We start from the raw sequence: 18,145 nt of genomic DNA, 5'->3' as shown, positions 1-18,145 counted from the left end.
ATAATGTGCAGATTTCTCAGACTATTAGGGCTGCTCCAGTGGGTTCATCAAAGACATCATTGCAAATTAAAGCTGCAGTCTGTCATTGTAAAATTGTACAATAGCAAGGAAACTTATTATTATTATTATTACTCATTCATTCATTCATTTTCTACCGCTTTATCTGAACTTCTCGGGTCACGGGGAGCCTGTGCCTATCTCAGGTGTCATCGGGCATCGAGGCAGGATACACCCTGGACGGAGTGCCAACCCATCACAGGGCACACACACTCTCATTCACTCACACACTCACACACTACGGACAATTTTCCAGAGATGCCAATCAACCTACCATGCATGTCTTTGGACCGGGGAAGGAAACCGGAGTACCTGGAGGAAACCCCCGAGGCACGGGGAGAACATGCAAACTCCACACACTCAAGGTGGAGGTGGGAATCGAACCCCTAACCCTGGAGGTGTGAGGCGAACATTCTAACCACTAAGCCACCGTGCCCCCAATTATTATTATTATTATTATTATTATTATTATTATTATTATTATTTTTATTATTATTATTATAATTATTATTATTATTAGTCGGAGAAAATGCATCCGACATTCTATTGTGGGAAGAAGAATATACAGGAGCATACACAGAGGATACACAGAACCAAATAAAATAAAAAAAGAAAGAAGTATAGAACAGTAGACCTTAGTTTTAATATCAAGATGTCATTACCTCAATGGCGAGCTGGAACTGCTCGTGCTCTCTCTGCAGTTGCTCTGCTTCAGACAGAGACCCGGCGTTCACCGTACTCGCTGTGAGCATGGACTCGCCATTACGAATCCAACCCAAAACCTGGATGCATCAAAACACACACACGTGTGTAGTAAATAGTTAGTAAATAAACCTGTGACTTGCATGTAAAACTCTTGTTGGAGCTGCTGAGAAGCACATTTTGACCAATCAGAATAGAGAATATAGCAGCGCACTGGTGTTATGACTGTTTGGCCGACTTAATCCTGCTACCGAGTACTGAGTCGTTCTGTGTGCTGCTCAAGGCCATGGAAAGAATCATTATGCTGAAATGATTCACTTCTCTGAGGAAGAGTGTGTGTGTGTGAGAGAGAGAGAGAGAGAGAGAGAGAGAGAGAGAGAGAGAGAGGGAGAAAGAGAGAGACACTATCAACTGGCATTCACACTTAGAGGTAACGGCATCACTTAAAAGACTCTGAAAGCATCGAGCTTCAAGGCACTGGGTTTTTCCGGTTTTGCTGACATGACAATGGAAACGAAGCAATCAGCAAAAAATGCCAGGTGTGTATGTGTGTGTGTGTGTGTGTGTGTGTGTGTGTGTGTTTGTGTAAGCATGTTCATGTACCACATTGCCCAATCCTCATTACAAACACGCACACACACACACACACACACACACACACACACACACACACACACACACACACACACACACACACACACCTGTTTGACTTCAGCCTGTAGGTGGCGAAGCTGTAAACACTGCTCGAGGCGCTTGTGTGTGTGTTCAGCACTCAGCTCCAGCTCGTGTTGTTTCTCATGTAGAAACTCCAGCAGCTCCTGGACCTGTGCAGCCAGATCCACGTCCTTCTCTCCACTGAGCTCCATACCTACACCACAGAGAGAGAGAGAGAGAGAGAGAGAGAGAGAGAGAGAGAGAGAGAGAGAGAGAGAGAGAGAGAGAGAGAGAGAGAGAAAGATAGAGAGAGAGTGAGAGAAAAAGAGAGAGAGTGAGAGAGTGAGAGAAAAAGAGAGAGACCTTGCAGCCCAGAATTTACTGAATTCCAAAACTATTGGCACCCTCCAAAAAAAATGAATGCTTTTATCAGATTTTTGATATTTATCAGAACACGATACAGTTTTAATTAAAAAAAAAAAAATCTCATTCTCACCATTTTAGTACATTTATTCCCTGTAAAAGGAGCACAATTTCCCATTAAGCCACAACGGTGCAAAATTATTGGCACCCCTCTAATAGTGTAGTGATGAGAACAGGCCTCTTGGTTTGAGGTTAGAGACCAAAGCCAAGAATCCTGGACACTTCTCAATGTGGAACATATTATTTCCTACTCATTTCCCAAATTTTTACATTCCTAGGTTTGTGCACGATCTCTTCCATCTTCAATTCACACTGCAGGTTTCCGCCGAACTCTGCCAAGTCTTATCTTTATAACAAGTAGCTTTTGAGATAAAATATCCCAGTACTTAGCGGTATTTACAATGCCATCAATCTTGCTCTCAGGAAGCTTTTCTCGAGTTCAAAGGTGACATGAGAGGAAGTGGCTCAGTGCTGCTTTTCTCTATTAGTTGTGTGATGTCTAAAAGGAGTGTTTCAAATATTTACTACTTGGGTGGGAAACTTTTTTAAACAATGCATCAATGTACAAGCAAATAAGCATCATGAAATATTAGGTACAAACCTTTCTTTTGTTTGTATGTTTATATCCTGGCATGTAGACGTTCGTCAACCAACAACATTGAATATTTAGATTTCTTTAAGGCTGCCAGTAATTCTATAGTTTGCTGAATACGTCTGATTGGATTTGGAGATAAATAATAATAAACATAAATAAATAAATAAATAAATAAACAAACAAACAAATAAATAAATAAATAAAAATTTCTAATGACCTAGTGCGTTATCATGTAATAATTAGCTCCTGTGATAATTAAGAGCCTTGTCTGTGTTGGAATGAGGAGCAGGGATGTGAGTAATGAGGCATCCAGCAGGAGGCACTAGTGAGATCAGATGAGTGCGGCGTGATGTCTCGGCTGGCCGCTCTCAATTCTGTGTGTAATTGTTAAAAAGTGTGTGAGGACCGAGACAGAGGACACAGCGTCCAGGTGAGTGCTTGCGCAGAGTCACCGAGTGACCCAGCTACCCAGCGATGCAGGGCACACCATTTTCTTCACTCTCATCCTTTCTCTTACTTAAGCACAAACATTTGTATGCGCTCACATGCACACACACGCACACACACACCATATGCATGGCGGCACAAGCGTCTGCGTGTTTCAGTCCGCTGGAGCAGTAAAGGGTATTTTACCCCTCCTTCACTCTCTTTTCACCCCCACACTCACTCCCTGCAGGCAGCGTGATGCAGTCTCCATGGCAACTCCACACCGGGCAGCAGGAGGTGGTTCCCATGGGAACATAATAGTTGTGTGACAGGGTGGCATGTTCACGGACCCGCGCTACACACACGGCAAACCCTGGACATAAACGATGGGCCATGTCTGTCGGCAACCCGGCGGTGACTGGCGAGGGGGCCTGTTGTCATGGCAACCTTGGTATAGGGAATGTAAGGGGTGTTTCCATAGCAACCCCACCCCTGCACACACGGTGTATGTGGAATTATATGGAAAAGATCTCTCGCTCCAGTTCTCTCTCTCTCTTTCTCTCTTTTCCACTCACCAGTACGTGACGCTCTTTGTCCTCACGCCTACCTGCTTGGACTTTTTTCTTTTCTTTTCTCTCTCTTTCTATTTGTCCAGCTCTTATTCCTTTCCCACCAGGGCTCCATCTTTTCAACGTTCTGACGAGCTTGTCAAACAGCCCGTACTCTCCGAGAGCCTTGGAGGAGGCGTGTTGTGTTCCGTGTAGGAGAAACCCACAGGAGCCACTGAAACCACACCGGACACTCGTACAGCATCTCGTTCATCCTCTTTTAAATCCCACACTCATCCGCGCACCATTCTCCATCTCGCTACGGTATCTCTGCTCCCACTGCTGTCAGAAACATTTATGAGTATGCAGGATAGAGGACCAACATTTAATAAGCTCCTTTATAGTATCTGGTGTTTCCAGTTTCTCTGTGATGGCTCTAAATCTCTCTTCCTTCTAAATCTTGCGCTTGATCCGCATTCCTGATAAACCGAATACGAGTCGTCCAAATGACGTCTATATTTAGACGAGGAAATTTATGTGTATTCAGAGTCAGGTTACACACACACACACACACACACACACACACACACACACACACACACACACACACACACACACACACACAGGCACACACACAAACACACACACAGAGTATATTTTCTGAGCTCGCCATTCAGGTTTATTAAAAAGCAGAGCATCTAGACTACTGGCTTTAAAATCAAAAACTAGCTTTTAAGCTTTAAAAAAACAGTAATCCTGAAAATCGTTCCCCTCGATGAGAGACGCTTCATTCTGTGTTGGATTTAAGCTTCTGTTCAAATCAATTATTGATTAACGAGCTTGATTTCATTAATTAAAGTCCTGGCTGATCGTAGTTAGTGCTTAATCAGTGAAATCACTGTATGACACTAAGCTCTGATGAGGACACACACACACACACACACACACACACACACACACACACACACACACGCGTAGTTTGAAGTTCTTTCTGCTTTTTGAGATTAGTTTCTGTGTGTCTCACCTGATGCCTGCACCTCCATGATGTACTGGTGCAGGTCCTGTCCCTGCTGGATCACCTCATAGGTCATGTTGTTCATGGCGAGTTTGCGTTCGGTGTGACGGTGGAGTCTTTGCTCGGCCAGCGTGAGCTCCTCCGTGTTAAAATCAGCCGCCTGCCGCAGCAGATCCTGCTTCCACGCATCCAGCTCGCCGGTGACCTGAGGGTACAAAAGAACGTCACAAACGAATATTAAGAATTAAAATATAAACTTTCTGCTTCATCCCTTTCTCCAAAAAAAGTGCTGGCATTTCTTCTGGGTTTTCTGGTTGTAAAGTTCTTCAAAGCACTGCATGTTTTTTTTTTGGTTGTTTCTTTCATATTGTTCAACTGACTGTTAAAGTATCTGGCTGTGCTGAGCGCTTACTGATCCCAGCCATGATTTTCTTTCTGAACAAACTGACATGGAGGAGGAGTGAAAGGGCATTTATGTCTATAAAAAGTGGCACAACTAAACACGAACAAGCACTACAGCCTGTAACGCACTCTTCTCTACCAAATGGATTTGGCTGGTACACTTATTTTTTTGTCACAATCAGGATATTTTGCTAATAAGAAATAATAATAATAATAATAATAATAATAATAATAATAATAATAATAACAACGTACATTTCCAAAAGAAAATGGGAATGGTGCTTGCACGTCGCAAGTTCCCCTCATCGTGCTGAGTGTCTTGAAATGTCACATGTCCGTGTTGTGCTAAATTTTGATTTTCACGTGACATCACGTGACATCACATCACATCACATCACGTGATGTCACGTGACGTGACCAGAGTACACGTTAAGTAGTTCCTCTCATTGTGCTGAGTGTTTTGATATGTCACATGTCCATGTTGTGCAAATTTTTTATTTTCATGTGAAATCACGTGACATCATGTGACCTCATCAAATTACATGTAAGGAAGTTCCCCTCATTGTTCTGAGTGTTTTGATATGTCACATGTCCATGTTGTAAAAAGTTTTTTGATTTTGCATATTTTGGGGGCGGGGCTGTGGGACAACCGGAAGGCCAGTCGGTAGACCAATTTAAAGTTCAGAGTATCACCCGAGTTTGGTGTAGATAGTTCAAAAGCTTGCCGAGTTATAAACCTCTAAAGTTTATAATGGGAGTCTATGGAAAAAAAGGCCACTTTGAGACCCGGTACCGAAAGTACCGGTACTCGGATCGCTTATAAAAGTCATAGTACACCTCTCCTCAATGATCCGGTCAATTTGACACCTCATTCATAGGTCTAGGACGAAAGCTGCAGGACAAGTTACGCACCGAAGTTTTGTCCGGAAGATTATGCACAATAGTAAGAATGTTGCTTTGTAAGCACCATTAATAATAATAATAAATCGCCTATTGCCCCTTTATAACCATCTCTGCCTGACAGTCAGCTGAAAGTCTGCTCACTTGCTAGAAAAGAAGAGAGACTTTTTATTCCCTAGCAACAAACACCCACACCAAGTAGCCAACTTTGTAACTATTGACCTTGTGTATCACAAACATAACACAAACACAAAATCAACAAACACAGGCTGGTACCGAATCGGAAAAATCCATCTGTTCAAACACAGCGGCGCTCGATAAGCGCTTCGAGCTCGGATCGCCAACGTGTAGGAACATGCGAACGCAAATACGCACGCAAAACCGTACTTCGTTTGTCTTACACGGCACACAAGGTACACAACTAAAAAGTACACACCTCCAGGGCGTACTGCTCGAAGATGCGCAACTGGAGGAAGATGTCGAGTTTGATCCTGCGCTCGTGGAACAGTTCCTCCATGTGAGCCTGAGCTTCATCCAGCTGCTGCAGAACACTCTCGATATGAGCTACGGAGCTGGCGTGGGGCAGCCTGTTACTCGCCAGAGCTGAATCCCTGTACACACACACACACACACACATATACACAGCAGTCAACAGGTGACAGAGCTCGGGAGGACAGACGCACACGGCAGATGTTCTATCTGTCAGCCTTAGTGAAATATTAAAGGTCTGATCACTCGGTGATGAACACATCTGGCCTGATCTGACTGGCGTCTTCCAGATGGACGTCTCGGGGATGATGTCAGCGTGTCCGATAGTACTGGCGCCTCTACGGGTTTATCTCACCGTAAGTGCTGGATGAGTTCCTCTCCCTCCTTGATGACGTTAAGCGTAGCGTCCAGTGTGCTGCTCTGCTGCTGCTGAAACTGTCTGATGAGCTCCTGGACAGAGTCCACCGATTCCGTGCACACGGGTTCCACCAGGCCCTTCTGCAGCTCCTCCATCCATGACCACAGCTGGACGGACACACACACACACACACACACACACACACACACATAGAGAGACATTATAGACATAGACACACTGTCCAGTCCTACATTTTCATACACAAAAGGTCAGTTTATTCCTCTGGGGGAAGTTCAAGTGTGTGTGTGTGTGTGTGTGTGTGTGTGTGTGTGTGTGTGTGTGTGTGTGTGTGTGTGTGTGTGTGTGTGTGTGTGTGTGTGTGAAGGGGGGTGGGGTGGAGAAGAGATGTTTACCTCTTTGGTGTGTGTGTGAAAGGACACAGAGAGATCCAGTAACAGTTTTCTCTGCTCCACCCTGCGCACAAACTCCTGAACCCTGACCTCCAGGTGATGGGCGGCGGCATAGATCTCCTCCGGGTCGCACTCGCCCGTCTGAGCCAACTGTTCGGCTGCTTCTAACAGCTTATCGGCGTTGGTGTACGTGTTCTTCAGAGAGAGAGAGAGAGAGAGAGAGAGAGAGAGAGAGAAAACAGACACTATATCATTCCACAATACACAGCAACAATGTTGAATTCTCCATTCTGATTGTTATTAACTTCAAGAATCTGACCAGTGCCAATACTTATCATGGGTCATTGTACAGTAGTGAGTTTGGGTATGCTTGTGTTTCTCTCTCTCTCTCTCTCACACACACACACACACACACACACACACACACACACACACACACACACACACACACACACACACACACACAGTACCTGTGCCACTTCCTGGAAGTCGTCGTGTCGTTTCTGTAGAGCTCGTGCCCGATGTACAGACTTCCCCACACCAGTGTGTTTACTCAGAAATGCCTCTCCATGGTTCTGGATCCAGTCCAGGACCTGCTCACACACACACACACACACACACACACACACACACACACACACACACACACACACACACACACACACACACACACACACACACACACACAAACTGCTTCAGAAGTCAGATTCAGAAACTTAAACTTATATGTACCCGTAATGAGCAAGCCAGAGACAACGGTGGCGAGGACAAACTCCCTGAGACGATAATAAACTGTATATTAACTGTTATAGCGCTTGTATGGTTGCACTGGGTTAAGAAGCCCGTCTGGAAACCTGTCCTCAGACCCACTCGGCTGCTGGCCGTCTACCTTCCTGCGACCCTGAAGTACTGTATGAAGCTGAAGTATTCACTGTGCAATAACACACTCGGCTCACAGGAAGCTCTCTGTATTGTCACGAGTGTATTGACCAGCGTCCAAACATAATACAGCAAACCTCCAGAGAGGACGAGGAGCAGATTTCACCCAGCGCTGTGACTCAGCCAGCCTCCTTCCATCTCTCTCTCTCTCTCTCTCTCTGCCTGTCTTTCTCTCTCTCTGCCTGTCTTTCTCTCAGACACTCTCTCTTTCTCTGTGCACGTCTCTCTGTCTTTCTCTCTCTCACACACTCTCTCACTATCTCTCTGCCCGGGTCTCTTTCTCTCTGTGCCCGTCTCTCTTACACACTCTTTCTCTTTCTCTAGTGCATGTCTCTCTATCTCTCTTTCTCTGTACATGTCTCTCTCTCTTTTTGTCTGTATCTCTCTGTCTGTCTGTTTTTCTATCTCTTTCTGTATCTCGATTTCTTTCTCTTTTTCTGTATCCCGGTCTGTCTGTCTATCTCTCTCCCTCTGCATCTCTCTCTGTCTCTTTCTCTTTTTCTTTATCCTTTTTTTTTTTACATCTTTTTATTTGTATCTCTTCCTCTGCCTCCCTTCTATCGCTCTTTCTCTCTCCTACACACTCACTTCCCCACACACGCACTTACACGTACATACATGTAAACACACATACTGGTCCCTTAGGATATTTTTGGCAGAAATCTGCTTGAATTGGTGAAATCACAAGCCCAGGATTCTTAATTTAAACTCCTACCAGAGAAGAAACAAACATGCACTGACATTCCACGAGATCCGTACCCATGTTCGGACTCGTGTTCCCGTACCCGTACCCATGTTCCACGCACGTGAACGGAAGACGACTGAATGCGTGTTTTCGTGATGTCACACGACCCAAATCTGCAGAAAACCTTCGGTCATTTTGATTACTATACATGCCTCAATAACATGGTTTGTTTGATTCTGATCATTCTTAATCGTCCTATGATGGGCGTGGTCTCTTCCAGAATGACTCCTCCCCCATCCACACTGCACAATGTAATAATTAGATAAGAACGAAGATCTTTCACACTCACGCTCAGATATGAACCCGACTGAACACGTGTGGGAGATTTTAGAGCATTAGGCAGCGACAGCGCTCTCTATCACCACCGCTATCATCATCATCATCGCGCCGAAGCTCTGTGACGCAGACTTGTTATGATCCAACACCTTACGAACACACTGTGGATTTTTTTCTTATTTGTCACCCGTCTGTATAATAATCCTCATAAATTTGTCATGTCTTCTCACTTCTCACACTTCATGTATGAATGTGTGTGTGTGTGTGTGTGTGTGTGTGTGTGTGTGTGTGTGTGTGTGTGTGTGTGTGTGAGTGTGTGTCATAATCAACAGCACACCTGCTGCACATCTTGCTGGAACACACACAGCTGCAGTCTCTGGTGCAGGCGCAGTTTGCGGTGCTGCAGTAGGCCATCCAGCCTGCGGTGTTCGTGCACCACTTCGTGCATCACATCCAGAACGGCGCGCACCGCCTGGCTGTAGTCTGCACCCGCCGTCACCAAGCCAGAGTCAGCCTGAGGCTGTGGCCTCTGCAGGATGTCCAGCAGGGTCTTCCCTTTCTGACTCACCTGCAGCAGAACACACACACACACACACACACACACACACACACACACGTCCTAAAAAATTCAGGAGAAACAGTATAGTGTGTTCAGTTAAATAAATAAATAAATAAATAAATAAATAAATAAATAAATAAATAAATAAATAAATAAATAAATAAATAAATAGAGGATATTTCTATTCCATCTTTCATTCATTCATTCATTCATTCATTCATTTGCTACCGCTTATCCGAACTTCTCGGGTCACGGGGAGCCTGTGCCTCATCTCAGACATCATCAGGCATCGAGGCAGGATACACCCTGGACGAAGTGCCAACCCATCACAGGGCACACACACTCTCATTCACTCACACACTCACACACTACGGACAATTTTCCAGGGATGCCAATTAACCTACCATGCATGTCTTTGGACCGGGGGAGGAAACCGGAGTACCCGGAGGAAACCCCCGAGGCATGGGGAGAACATGCAAACTCCACACACACAAGGCGGAGGCGGGAATCGAACCCCCAATCCTGGAGGTGTGAGGCGAACGTGCTAACCACTAAGCCACCATGCCCCCCTCTATTACATCTTAAATTAGTAAAAATATTTTTTTAAATAACATGAACCCAGTAATTATTAATACCGATGAACTGGTCGATTGATGTATAGAATTAACAAATACACAGTATATGGTTAATTAGCACATAAAAAAAAGACAGTAAGGGCTTTCTATCGATTTATATAACTAGTTCAATTTAAATAAATAATTTACTTCCAGTCTATAATTTGAGTAACTGGATTATATTTTCAAGTTGCCCTCGTCGGGTAAATTTCACAATATCTCTGAATATAAATAAAGGAGGAGTTCATGTACACTGCATTTCAGTATAACTTCCAATTCCTTTTCAAATTCCATTTATAATATATTCAAATATCTTAAGATTTCTTTTACAAAAATTAGCACTGTCCAGCTATGTAGGTTTTTCTGACACTGAGCCTAACACATTTTATCGATATTATAAGCTGTGGTTGAAAACTGAGCTTAGTATGAAAGCTTTATGTGCAGCACGTACCTCGGTGTACGCAGTGGTCACCTGCTCATAGAGATTCTGATGGCTGTGGATCGCCAGCTCCAGTTCCTGCATGGCCGAGGGCAATCCTCCTTCACTGCACGCCTTCACCCAACCCTCCGCTCCAGACAGAAACTTCCAAACCACAGCAGAAAGAAATAAAGAAGAAACAGGCGTGATTCCAATTCATCTGTCTCTGACCGTCGTTGTTGGAAATACAAACTTTCTCCTTATATTCAGGATGAAGGTAACGTGGAGTGATGAGTGAAATAAATATAAAACAAAGCACACAAGAGATAGGATTTATATTTCTGAGTAACTTGTGAAAAATTCTGAGAGGACTGAAACGTTCTTGTTAAACAGACACGAGTGGAAGAGATAGCCAGGTCAGAGGACCAGAAAACAAAGCGATCCAAATAAGCCGAGTTAGCACATTTAGCTGAGAGAGAGAGAGAGAGAGAGAGAGAGAGAGAGAGAGAGAGAGAGAGAGAGAGAGAGAGAGAGAGATCAGGGCAAAATTTGTTTGGTGACACAAAGTGGGAGTCATTTTCACAGCCACAGCAAATTAACCAAGACCAATTCGCAGATGCTTGCAAATAATAGACGCTAATTTGCAACAAAGTTAGGAAAGGTCATCTGTTCACGTCAGCAGCGTTTTTTTTTTTTTTTTAATTTATCAAATTTAATTTGGGTCCGTGATCGGATCGCATTTCCAAAGGACCGACATTTCAGGGCTTCATTTGATTCCTGTGTGAAATCTGATTGCAGACATTTTGATGACGAGTGACCCGTCCGATAAATGGAAACGTATTAAAATCACGGCTGACCTGCTCAGCTTTCTGGTGGAAAACAGAGGACATGGCCAGAATGGCGCTGCGCTCCTCCAGAGCCGAGGCGAAGCTCTTCCAGTCCTGATCCAGCTGAGCCGAAACCTGCTGGATCTGATCGGCAGCGTAGTGGCCTGCCTCACACAGCCGTGTGGCCACCGAGGCGATCCGTGTGATGTTCACGTAAGCGTTCTGACCGGATACGAAGAGGAAACATAAAGTCGTCACGACCTTGGCCTAATTAAAGGCTTCTCAGAAATCTTATAATGTTAAGACGATGCTACAAATTTGAAAGAATGGAAAGCGGAAATTACATTAATCTAACAAATTCAGACGAATCCTGCTGATCGAATCCAGCTAATTCTAACACTTAAGCTAAGTGGAACAAATCCAGCAAATCATCCAGCTGTATTTACATCATCAACTTGTCAAACTCATCGCAAAAACTGATCGGGTTAACTCAGATTCATGAAATAATCCAGTTTACTTCAACTCATCAAACGATCCATCTAATTTCGACTCATCAAACGATTCATTTATCCGTAACGAATAAAGTCAAACTAATCAATTTATCCAGGAAAATCCAGCTAATTTAATCGAGCCAAATCGTCCAGCAAATTCCAGCCTGTCGAGTAATCCAGTTAACCGGAATGGAGCAAAATGTAAGCAAAATTAAACAAATCATTTCAAACTTACCAAATAATCAAGTAAAGTTGTCAATAATAAAGGCGACATCAATGATCCATTAGTTCAAACTCAACAAATTATAGTTACAGTGGTACCCCGCTTATCGACCGGTTCGGACATCGACCTTTTCGCTTAGCAAACAGTTTTTCGACCGAAATTTGCGCCCGCTGATCGACCAAATCCCCGCTTATCGACCTCGACCCACGTGGCGCGAGGGGAAGGATCTTCCCAGTCTCGCCTCAGCCTTCATGGAGAGAGCATCTATCGTAAAATAAACTTCGGTTTGTGAACAATATTAGTGTTATTTAGCGGTCAATATAACAATTTAGTGTGTGTACTCTATAGTTTAGTTTTAGTACAATTTAGTGTAAGTACACTACAGTACAATGATTTTTTTTTTGTTACTTTAGTAAAGTTTTTAATTTATGGGGGCACGGTGGCTTAGTGGTTAGCACGTTCGCCTCACACCTCCATGGTCGGGGTTCGATTCCCACCTCCACCTTGTGTGTGTGGAGTTTGCATGTTCTCCCTGTGCCTCGGGGGTTTCCTCCGGGTACTCCGGTTTCCTTCCCCGGTCCAAAGACGTGCATGGTAGGTTGATTGGCATCTCTGGAAAATTGTCCGTAGTGTGTGAGTGTGTGAGTGAATGAGAGTGTGTGTGTGCCCTGTGATGGGTTGGCACTCCGTCCAGGGTGTATCCTGCCTCGATGCCCGATGACGCCTGAGATAGGCACAGGCTCCCCGTGACCCGAGAAGTTCGGATAAGTGGTAGAAAATGAATGAGTGTGTGAGTTTTTAATTTATACTTTTTACTGTAAATACAATATTATTTATGTACCTGTATTATTTTATGTATTATTTAGTATTAATACTGCCAAAAACGGGGCAAAAATGGTTCATTATTGAGTATCGGTGGAGGTCGGGAACGGATTATTTGGGTATCCATTATTTCTTATGGGATAATTACATTCGCGCTTCGACCTTTTCGCATTTCGACCGGTTTTAAGGAACGGATTAAGGTCGATAAGCGAAGTACCACTGTACTTTGAACTAGTCAAAAGCTGCAGCTAACTTAAGCTAACAAATACTTTAAACGACTGCACAGGTGCTGAAAAGTGAGTGATAAAGTAAATGTTTTGTTAATAACACTACTATAATGAAAATGACATTTTGTACACAGTGAAATCCCATGCTGTAAGAATCCTACCATGGAGTTCATGGCGAAGTGGTCATGCTGCGTCTGAAGGTCAGTAGCGTGCTGGTCGCTCACACCGATCTCTGTGTGTGTCTGTAAGAACAGCTCCTTGTTGTGCCCAATCCACTCAAACATCTACATAGAGAGAGAGAGAGAGAAAGAGAGAGAGAGAGAGAGAGAGAGAGAGAGAGAGAGAGAGAGAGAGAGAGAGAGAGAGAGAGAGAGAGAGAGAGAGAGAGAGAGAGAGAGAGAGAGAGGACAGTGAGGAAATAGACAGCACACTCGCTAAGCAGAGTCTCAAGTGCTTCCTGTTAGGAGGCCATATGGTGATAAACGAGCCTCACAGAGCATAGATTATCAAGTTTAACCAATCAGGACAAAATCTCCTGCATAAATATTTACTACAGAACAGAATTATTTATTCAACAGAGGATACAAGTACAGAAAAATTCTGTTACCCTCAAACCGACATTAGCATAAACCATTAACTTCGCTTCTACTTTCTGTCCAACTAAAAAAAAAAATAGTACCAAGCAGATGTTAGAATTTCACAATATATTAAACGATAATAATTTGACCACAAAATGTTTCTTAATGTAAATGTTTTTTCAGAAGTATCGACACCCTACAATTAATATTCGCCGAAGCCTGACTTGGAGATAATAACCGACATCACCGAGAATCTTTCTCTGATATCTGTCCATTTTAGGGACGCACAAAATATTTCAAGATTTCAGCATTTTTAGATTTGTGTTGCATTCGGATGCCATTTTAGGCCATACACCATGAGCAGGGACTAAACAGAGATTTTAGCATTGACAACTAGCTAAAAAATGGCATTGCAAAACTTAATTTCATGCTCATAAAGAATATGCGTTGATTTTAATTTTCTGTTGCATCCTTATAGCAGAATCAGCCATGATTTGGTCTAAAATCTTGCTTATTTACGGTACAGTACACTTGTTAGGTATCCAGTCGTTTGTCAGTAGAGTATGTGGTATGTCCAAAGAAATCGATTTTAATCCCGTCTGGAACACAATTCCTTTTTTTAGTTCCTGGTTTCATTCATTTCTCATGAATATTCTTTATAGTAGAAGAAAATAATATTGTGATAAATGCAGGCTAGTTTTTTTCGGATCATTATACTATGTGGGGGCACGGTGGCTTAGTGGTTAGCACGTTCGCCTCACACCTCCAGGGTTGGGGGTTCGATTCCCGCCTCCACCTTGTGTGTGTGGAGTTTGCATGTTCTCCCCGTGCCTCAAGGGTTTCCTCCGGGTACTCCGGTTTCCTCCCCCGGTCCAAAGACATGCATGGTAGGTTGATTGGCATCTCTGGAAAATTCGTAGTGTGTGATTGCGTGAGTGAATGAGTGTGTGTGTGTGCCCTGTGATGGGTTGGCACTCCGTCCAGGGTGTATCCTGCCTCGTTGCCCGATGACGCCTGAGATAGGCGCAGGCTCCCCGTGACCCGAGAAGTTCGGATAAGCGGTAGAAAATGAATGAATTACACTATGTTTAAAATCAAGTATCCAAATGTTTCCTGATTATTTTATAGGCTGGCAAATATTTTGGAGTCTCCTTGTAACACCCGTTATAGCGTCCATTCTCTTTCACGTGACTTCTTTCTTATTTATTCTCTCAGGCTGGATGTCAGTGGTGTTCTGGCAATATCAGTGCACAGATGGACCACGCCGGCAGGACCTGGCTTGTGTGAAACTCCTGCTCAGTTTGGGTTTAAACGGAAAATGAGCTCCTGCATAATAACCAACCTCTTGGGAGACTGAAGAACCATCATGCTTCTGAAAATCCAGACAAACCTCAATGTTTCTCACTTTATTACCTTCCTGTTTTAGCATTTGGAAATGACTCCAGCATTTAATCCTTACCTAAACATTGCAGCGTTCCCGAGCAAAGAATCACCATTCTGTTTAAATTTCATTTTCATCCAATTACCGGACCAATGGTTGTGTTATAATATGCATCAGTACATTAAGCCTTTATTACCCTAATACAGAGGGACAGAGCTGTTATCTACTTAGCGAACAGTTATATCACCCAGATTTCTTTATATCTTATGATGGCCTATGAGATGGTAAACACACGACACGCTAGCTGGTCAAATGGTTCAAATCATGTGGCTAATCGATCAGCTAGTTAACTAGCAAGACAAGCACACAATACTCCCACACCCATCTGTGGGAACTCTGTTGCTAGACAATTATGAAATATGATGAACACTGATCATTTAGCTACCAAATATTGCAAACCAGACCAAAACATCGAGAATGGGAACATTTTCCTCAGACGTGTTCCTCAATCAATTATAATTTTTCAAAAAGAAAGTTCACCATTTTAAAATGTTTCTTTCCCCCTCACCTTTTCTGCGTCCTGCTCATACAGTCGAAGCTGGAAGCACTGGTCCAACTGCTGTTTGCGCTTGTGCCAGGCCTGTAACAGGTGCTGGCGTGCAGCCTGCAGTTTGTCCAGCAGGGCTGCAACTTTGGGAACTAGACTCTGAAAGTCAGGTCCACCAGACAGCCGTCCGTCCCCACCGTCCCTGATTTTCTGCAGCAGGCGTTGTCCCTCGTGCTCCAGTTCGTCCACGGGTGCTTTGGTGGCACTCTTTCTCAAACGCGCATGCTCCTCTAGCAGCCTTCGTGCCTCCTCGGCATCCGCTGCCATCTCCTGACGTGAAAGTGTCTCCTGAAGCTCCTCCAAGCGAGAGAGGAGGTGCAACGCTCCACACGTGAACTCCTCCAGAGAGACACGTAGCTCAGTCCACTCAACGTGGTCGTACTCCAGCGTGCCGTCCAGGTCAGCCGTCAGCTGGGATGGGTCCACCAGTTTGGTCAGGCCCTCCACAGACACCATGCTCGTCTGAGAGGAACGAGAGAGTTCAGGAGTTAATTAAAACTAATACAAATACACCTAACCATGAAACATTACAGATTCTTAATTTAAATATTTTGTGACATGTTTTTGGGCATGAAAATACAATTGAGCATACAATAGAATCCAATCGAAACATACAACAGAAAGCTGTTTTACTCAAACACAAAGGTTATAAAGCTTTGGATCGGACATGTACTGTATAAAATTAGATGATGATGAGGAACACCAGGAATTTGAAGGTTGGAATCAGAGAGCAGGTGCATGCACGATGCAGCACTCCTGGAGTGGAGAAGGATGAGGGCCTTGCTCAAGGGCCTAACGGTGGCTGTGCTGCGTCTTAAACCATGACCTTCTAATCAACAGCCCAGACTTCACCATCACCTCACAAAACAAAAATGGCACTTGAAGTCCTTTAGTTCCTGAAAAGGTTCCTACAGTAAAAGCTCATCTACAGTGGCTTTCAGAAAATTGTTGAGTAGAGTTAGATATGCTGTCAGATATGGTATGCTCGATAACATCTCAAATCTTTTTCACTCTTGCAACGTTGATAAAATTCTATAATGATATTCTGCAGAAAGTTTAGCAAGGCTCTATGAAGGAAATTCAAGAATCCAAGAAATACATTACACCATAATGTGTAAAAGAGGCAACCAGTGAATGAGAAAATGCAGCTAGAAACCTCGAATGTGAATTTAGCGCTGCCAAAGTTGGTCTTTTGCTTCTGCCAGAAGTTGTCTGGTTTGATGATCAGGGCCACGCAGATCTCGGCCGGGAACGCTTCCTGCAACGTCTTCAGCAGCGGCTTAATCAGGTCCCACTTAGAGCCACGCATATCAATGATTACAGTAAAGCCACGTTTACTAACATCCTCACTGCACAGAGAGAGACACACACACACACACACACACACACACACACACACACACACACACACACACACACACACACACACAGAGAGAGAGAGAGAGAGAGAGAGAGAGAGAGAGAGAGAGAGAGAGAGAGAGAGAGAGAGAGGTAGTTAATATACCAGAACATTTTCTTGAAGCTTGTCCCAATAAAACACAATGCATCCAAGCCTCAGCGTGTACATTTTAAATGTGTACTGATGCAGTGTTTAGTGCTTAATTAGAACGACTCACAGTTCAATAAAACAATCACAGGCTTTGTGTTGTCTCACACTGCAAGCTGTACTGTAAATGTAGATTCGCTCTGATTTTCGAGGAGACAACATCATAATAAACCTGCTTTGTTCCAGTTCAGAGACGAATAAAGACGAAACATGGTGAACATCACGTTTTTAAGAGGCAGTTACTGCGCTCCTACGAAATGTTTGTCTTTTTCTTGGTACTGTGAAAATAACAACACTAATATAACAAAGCCTCGTCTGGATTTCTTTTCACACAGGTACAGTACCTGCACTACTGTGTTGTGTGTCTATCACACTGTATGTGAGGATGAAATAGTACCGTAGTCTTTCTCAAGACATCACACACACTCAAATTCACACACAGCATAGCCAGGGAGGTCGGATCCTCTTACTTAAACCTGTAACTACCTGAATAAGCCCTTTATAGTTATCCCTAAGACAGATATTTGACACCAGGACAATATTGACACTTCTGAACAACCCTAAAACCGACCTCGCTAATTCCTCACTGTTAATTATCTTGTTATTTTCTTAAGAGGAGAGAATTAGCTACCTAATTATAATATAATTATATCATGCTAGCGAGAGTCTAACATTGGCTAGCTAGCTTGTTTTTTTTGCTGCTAGTCAGCTATTAGGGGTAATGCTAATTATCAACATCTAGCATGGTCAGTTTGTAGCTAAAGTATTTCTGTGCTCCTTTTGTGAAAAGTCTCTATCTCTTATTTTCTAGTTAGCCATCTGCTAGTGCTACCAACTGTAGCTAGACTTTTTCCCAGCTGAACAAAATATTGATTTCTCACTGTGTCTTAATTTAAAATGTATTCACCACAAC

General features: G+C 43.5%; 1 protein-coding gene across 3 annotated transcripts in view; it reads right to left on the bottom strand.

Moving 5' to 3' along the window:
• kalrnb (kalirin RhoGEF kinase b) overlaps positions 1–18,145 on the bottom strand; it is a 69,098-nt gene that overhangs the window by 35,818 nt on the left and 15,135 nt on the right. For 2 of the 3 annotated variants that reach the window (XR_007140634.1, XM_047814066.1), the window contains exons 4-16: positions 16,843–17,035; positions 15,648–16,148; positions 13,282–13,404; positions 11,388–11,579; positions 10,564–10,695; positions 9,277–9,507; positions 7,450–7,572; positions 6,983–7,174; positions 6,567–6,736; positions 6,159–6,333; positions 4,430–4,625; positions 1,461–1,627; positions 720–839 (exon numbers count right to left, since the gene is read on the bottom strand). Coding sequence is in view for 2 of the 3 variants with exons in the window: in XM_047814066.1 (XP_047670022.1) it covers positions 720–839; positions 1,461–1,627; positions 4,430–4,625; positions 6,159–6,333; positions 6,567–6,736; positions 6,983–7,174; positions 7,450–7,572; positions 9,277–9,507; positions 10,564–10,695; positions 11,388–11,579; positions 13,282–13,404; positions 15,648–16,148; positions 16,843–17,035 (2,515 nt within the window). In the remaining variant the exon portion in view is untranslated. Of the gene's footprint in view, positions 1–719; positions 840–1,460; positions 1,628–1,909; positions 2,184–4,429; positions 4,626–6,158; positions 6,334–6,566; positions 6,737–6,982; positions 7,175–7,449; positions 7,573–9,276; positions 9,508–10,563; positions 10,696–11,387; positions 11,580–13,281; positions 13,405–15,647; positions 16,149–16,842; positions 17,036–18,145 lie in introns of those variants that run through there. The other variant, XM_047814067.1, reaches the window with a different exon arrangement.

Source organism: Tachysurus fulvidraco, chromosome 5 (genome assembly GCF_022655615.1).
Source record: "Tachysurus fulvidraco isolate hzauxx_2018 chromosome 5, HZAU_PFXX_2.0, whole genome shotgun sequence".
NCBI classification, from domain to species: Eukaryota; Metazoa; Chordata; class Actinopteri; order Siluriformes; family Bagridae; genus Tachysurus; species Tachysurus fulvidraco.
This window is presented reverse-complemented; position numbering and strand designations above follow the sequence as displayed.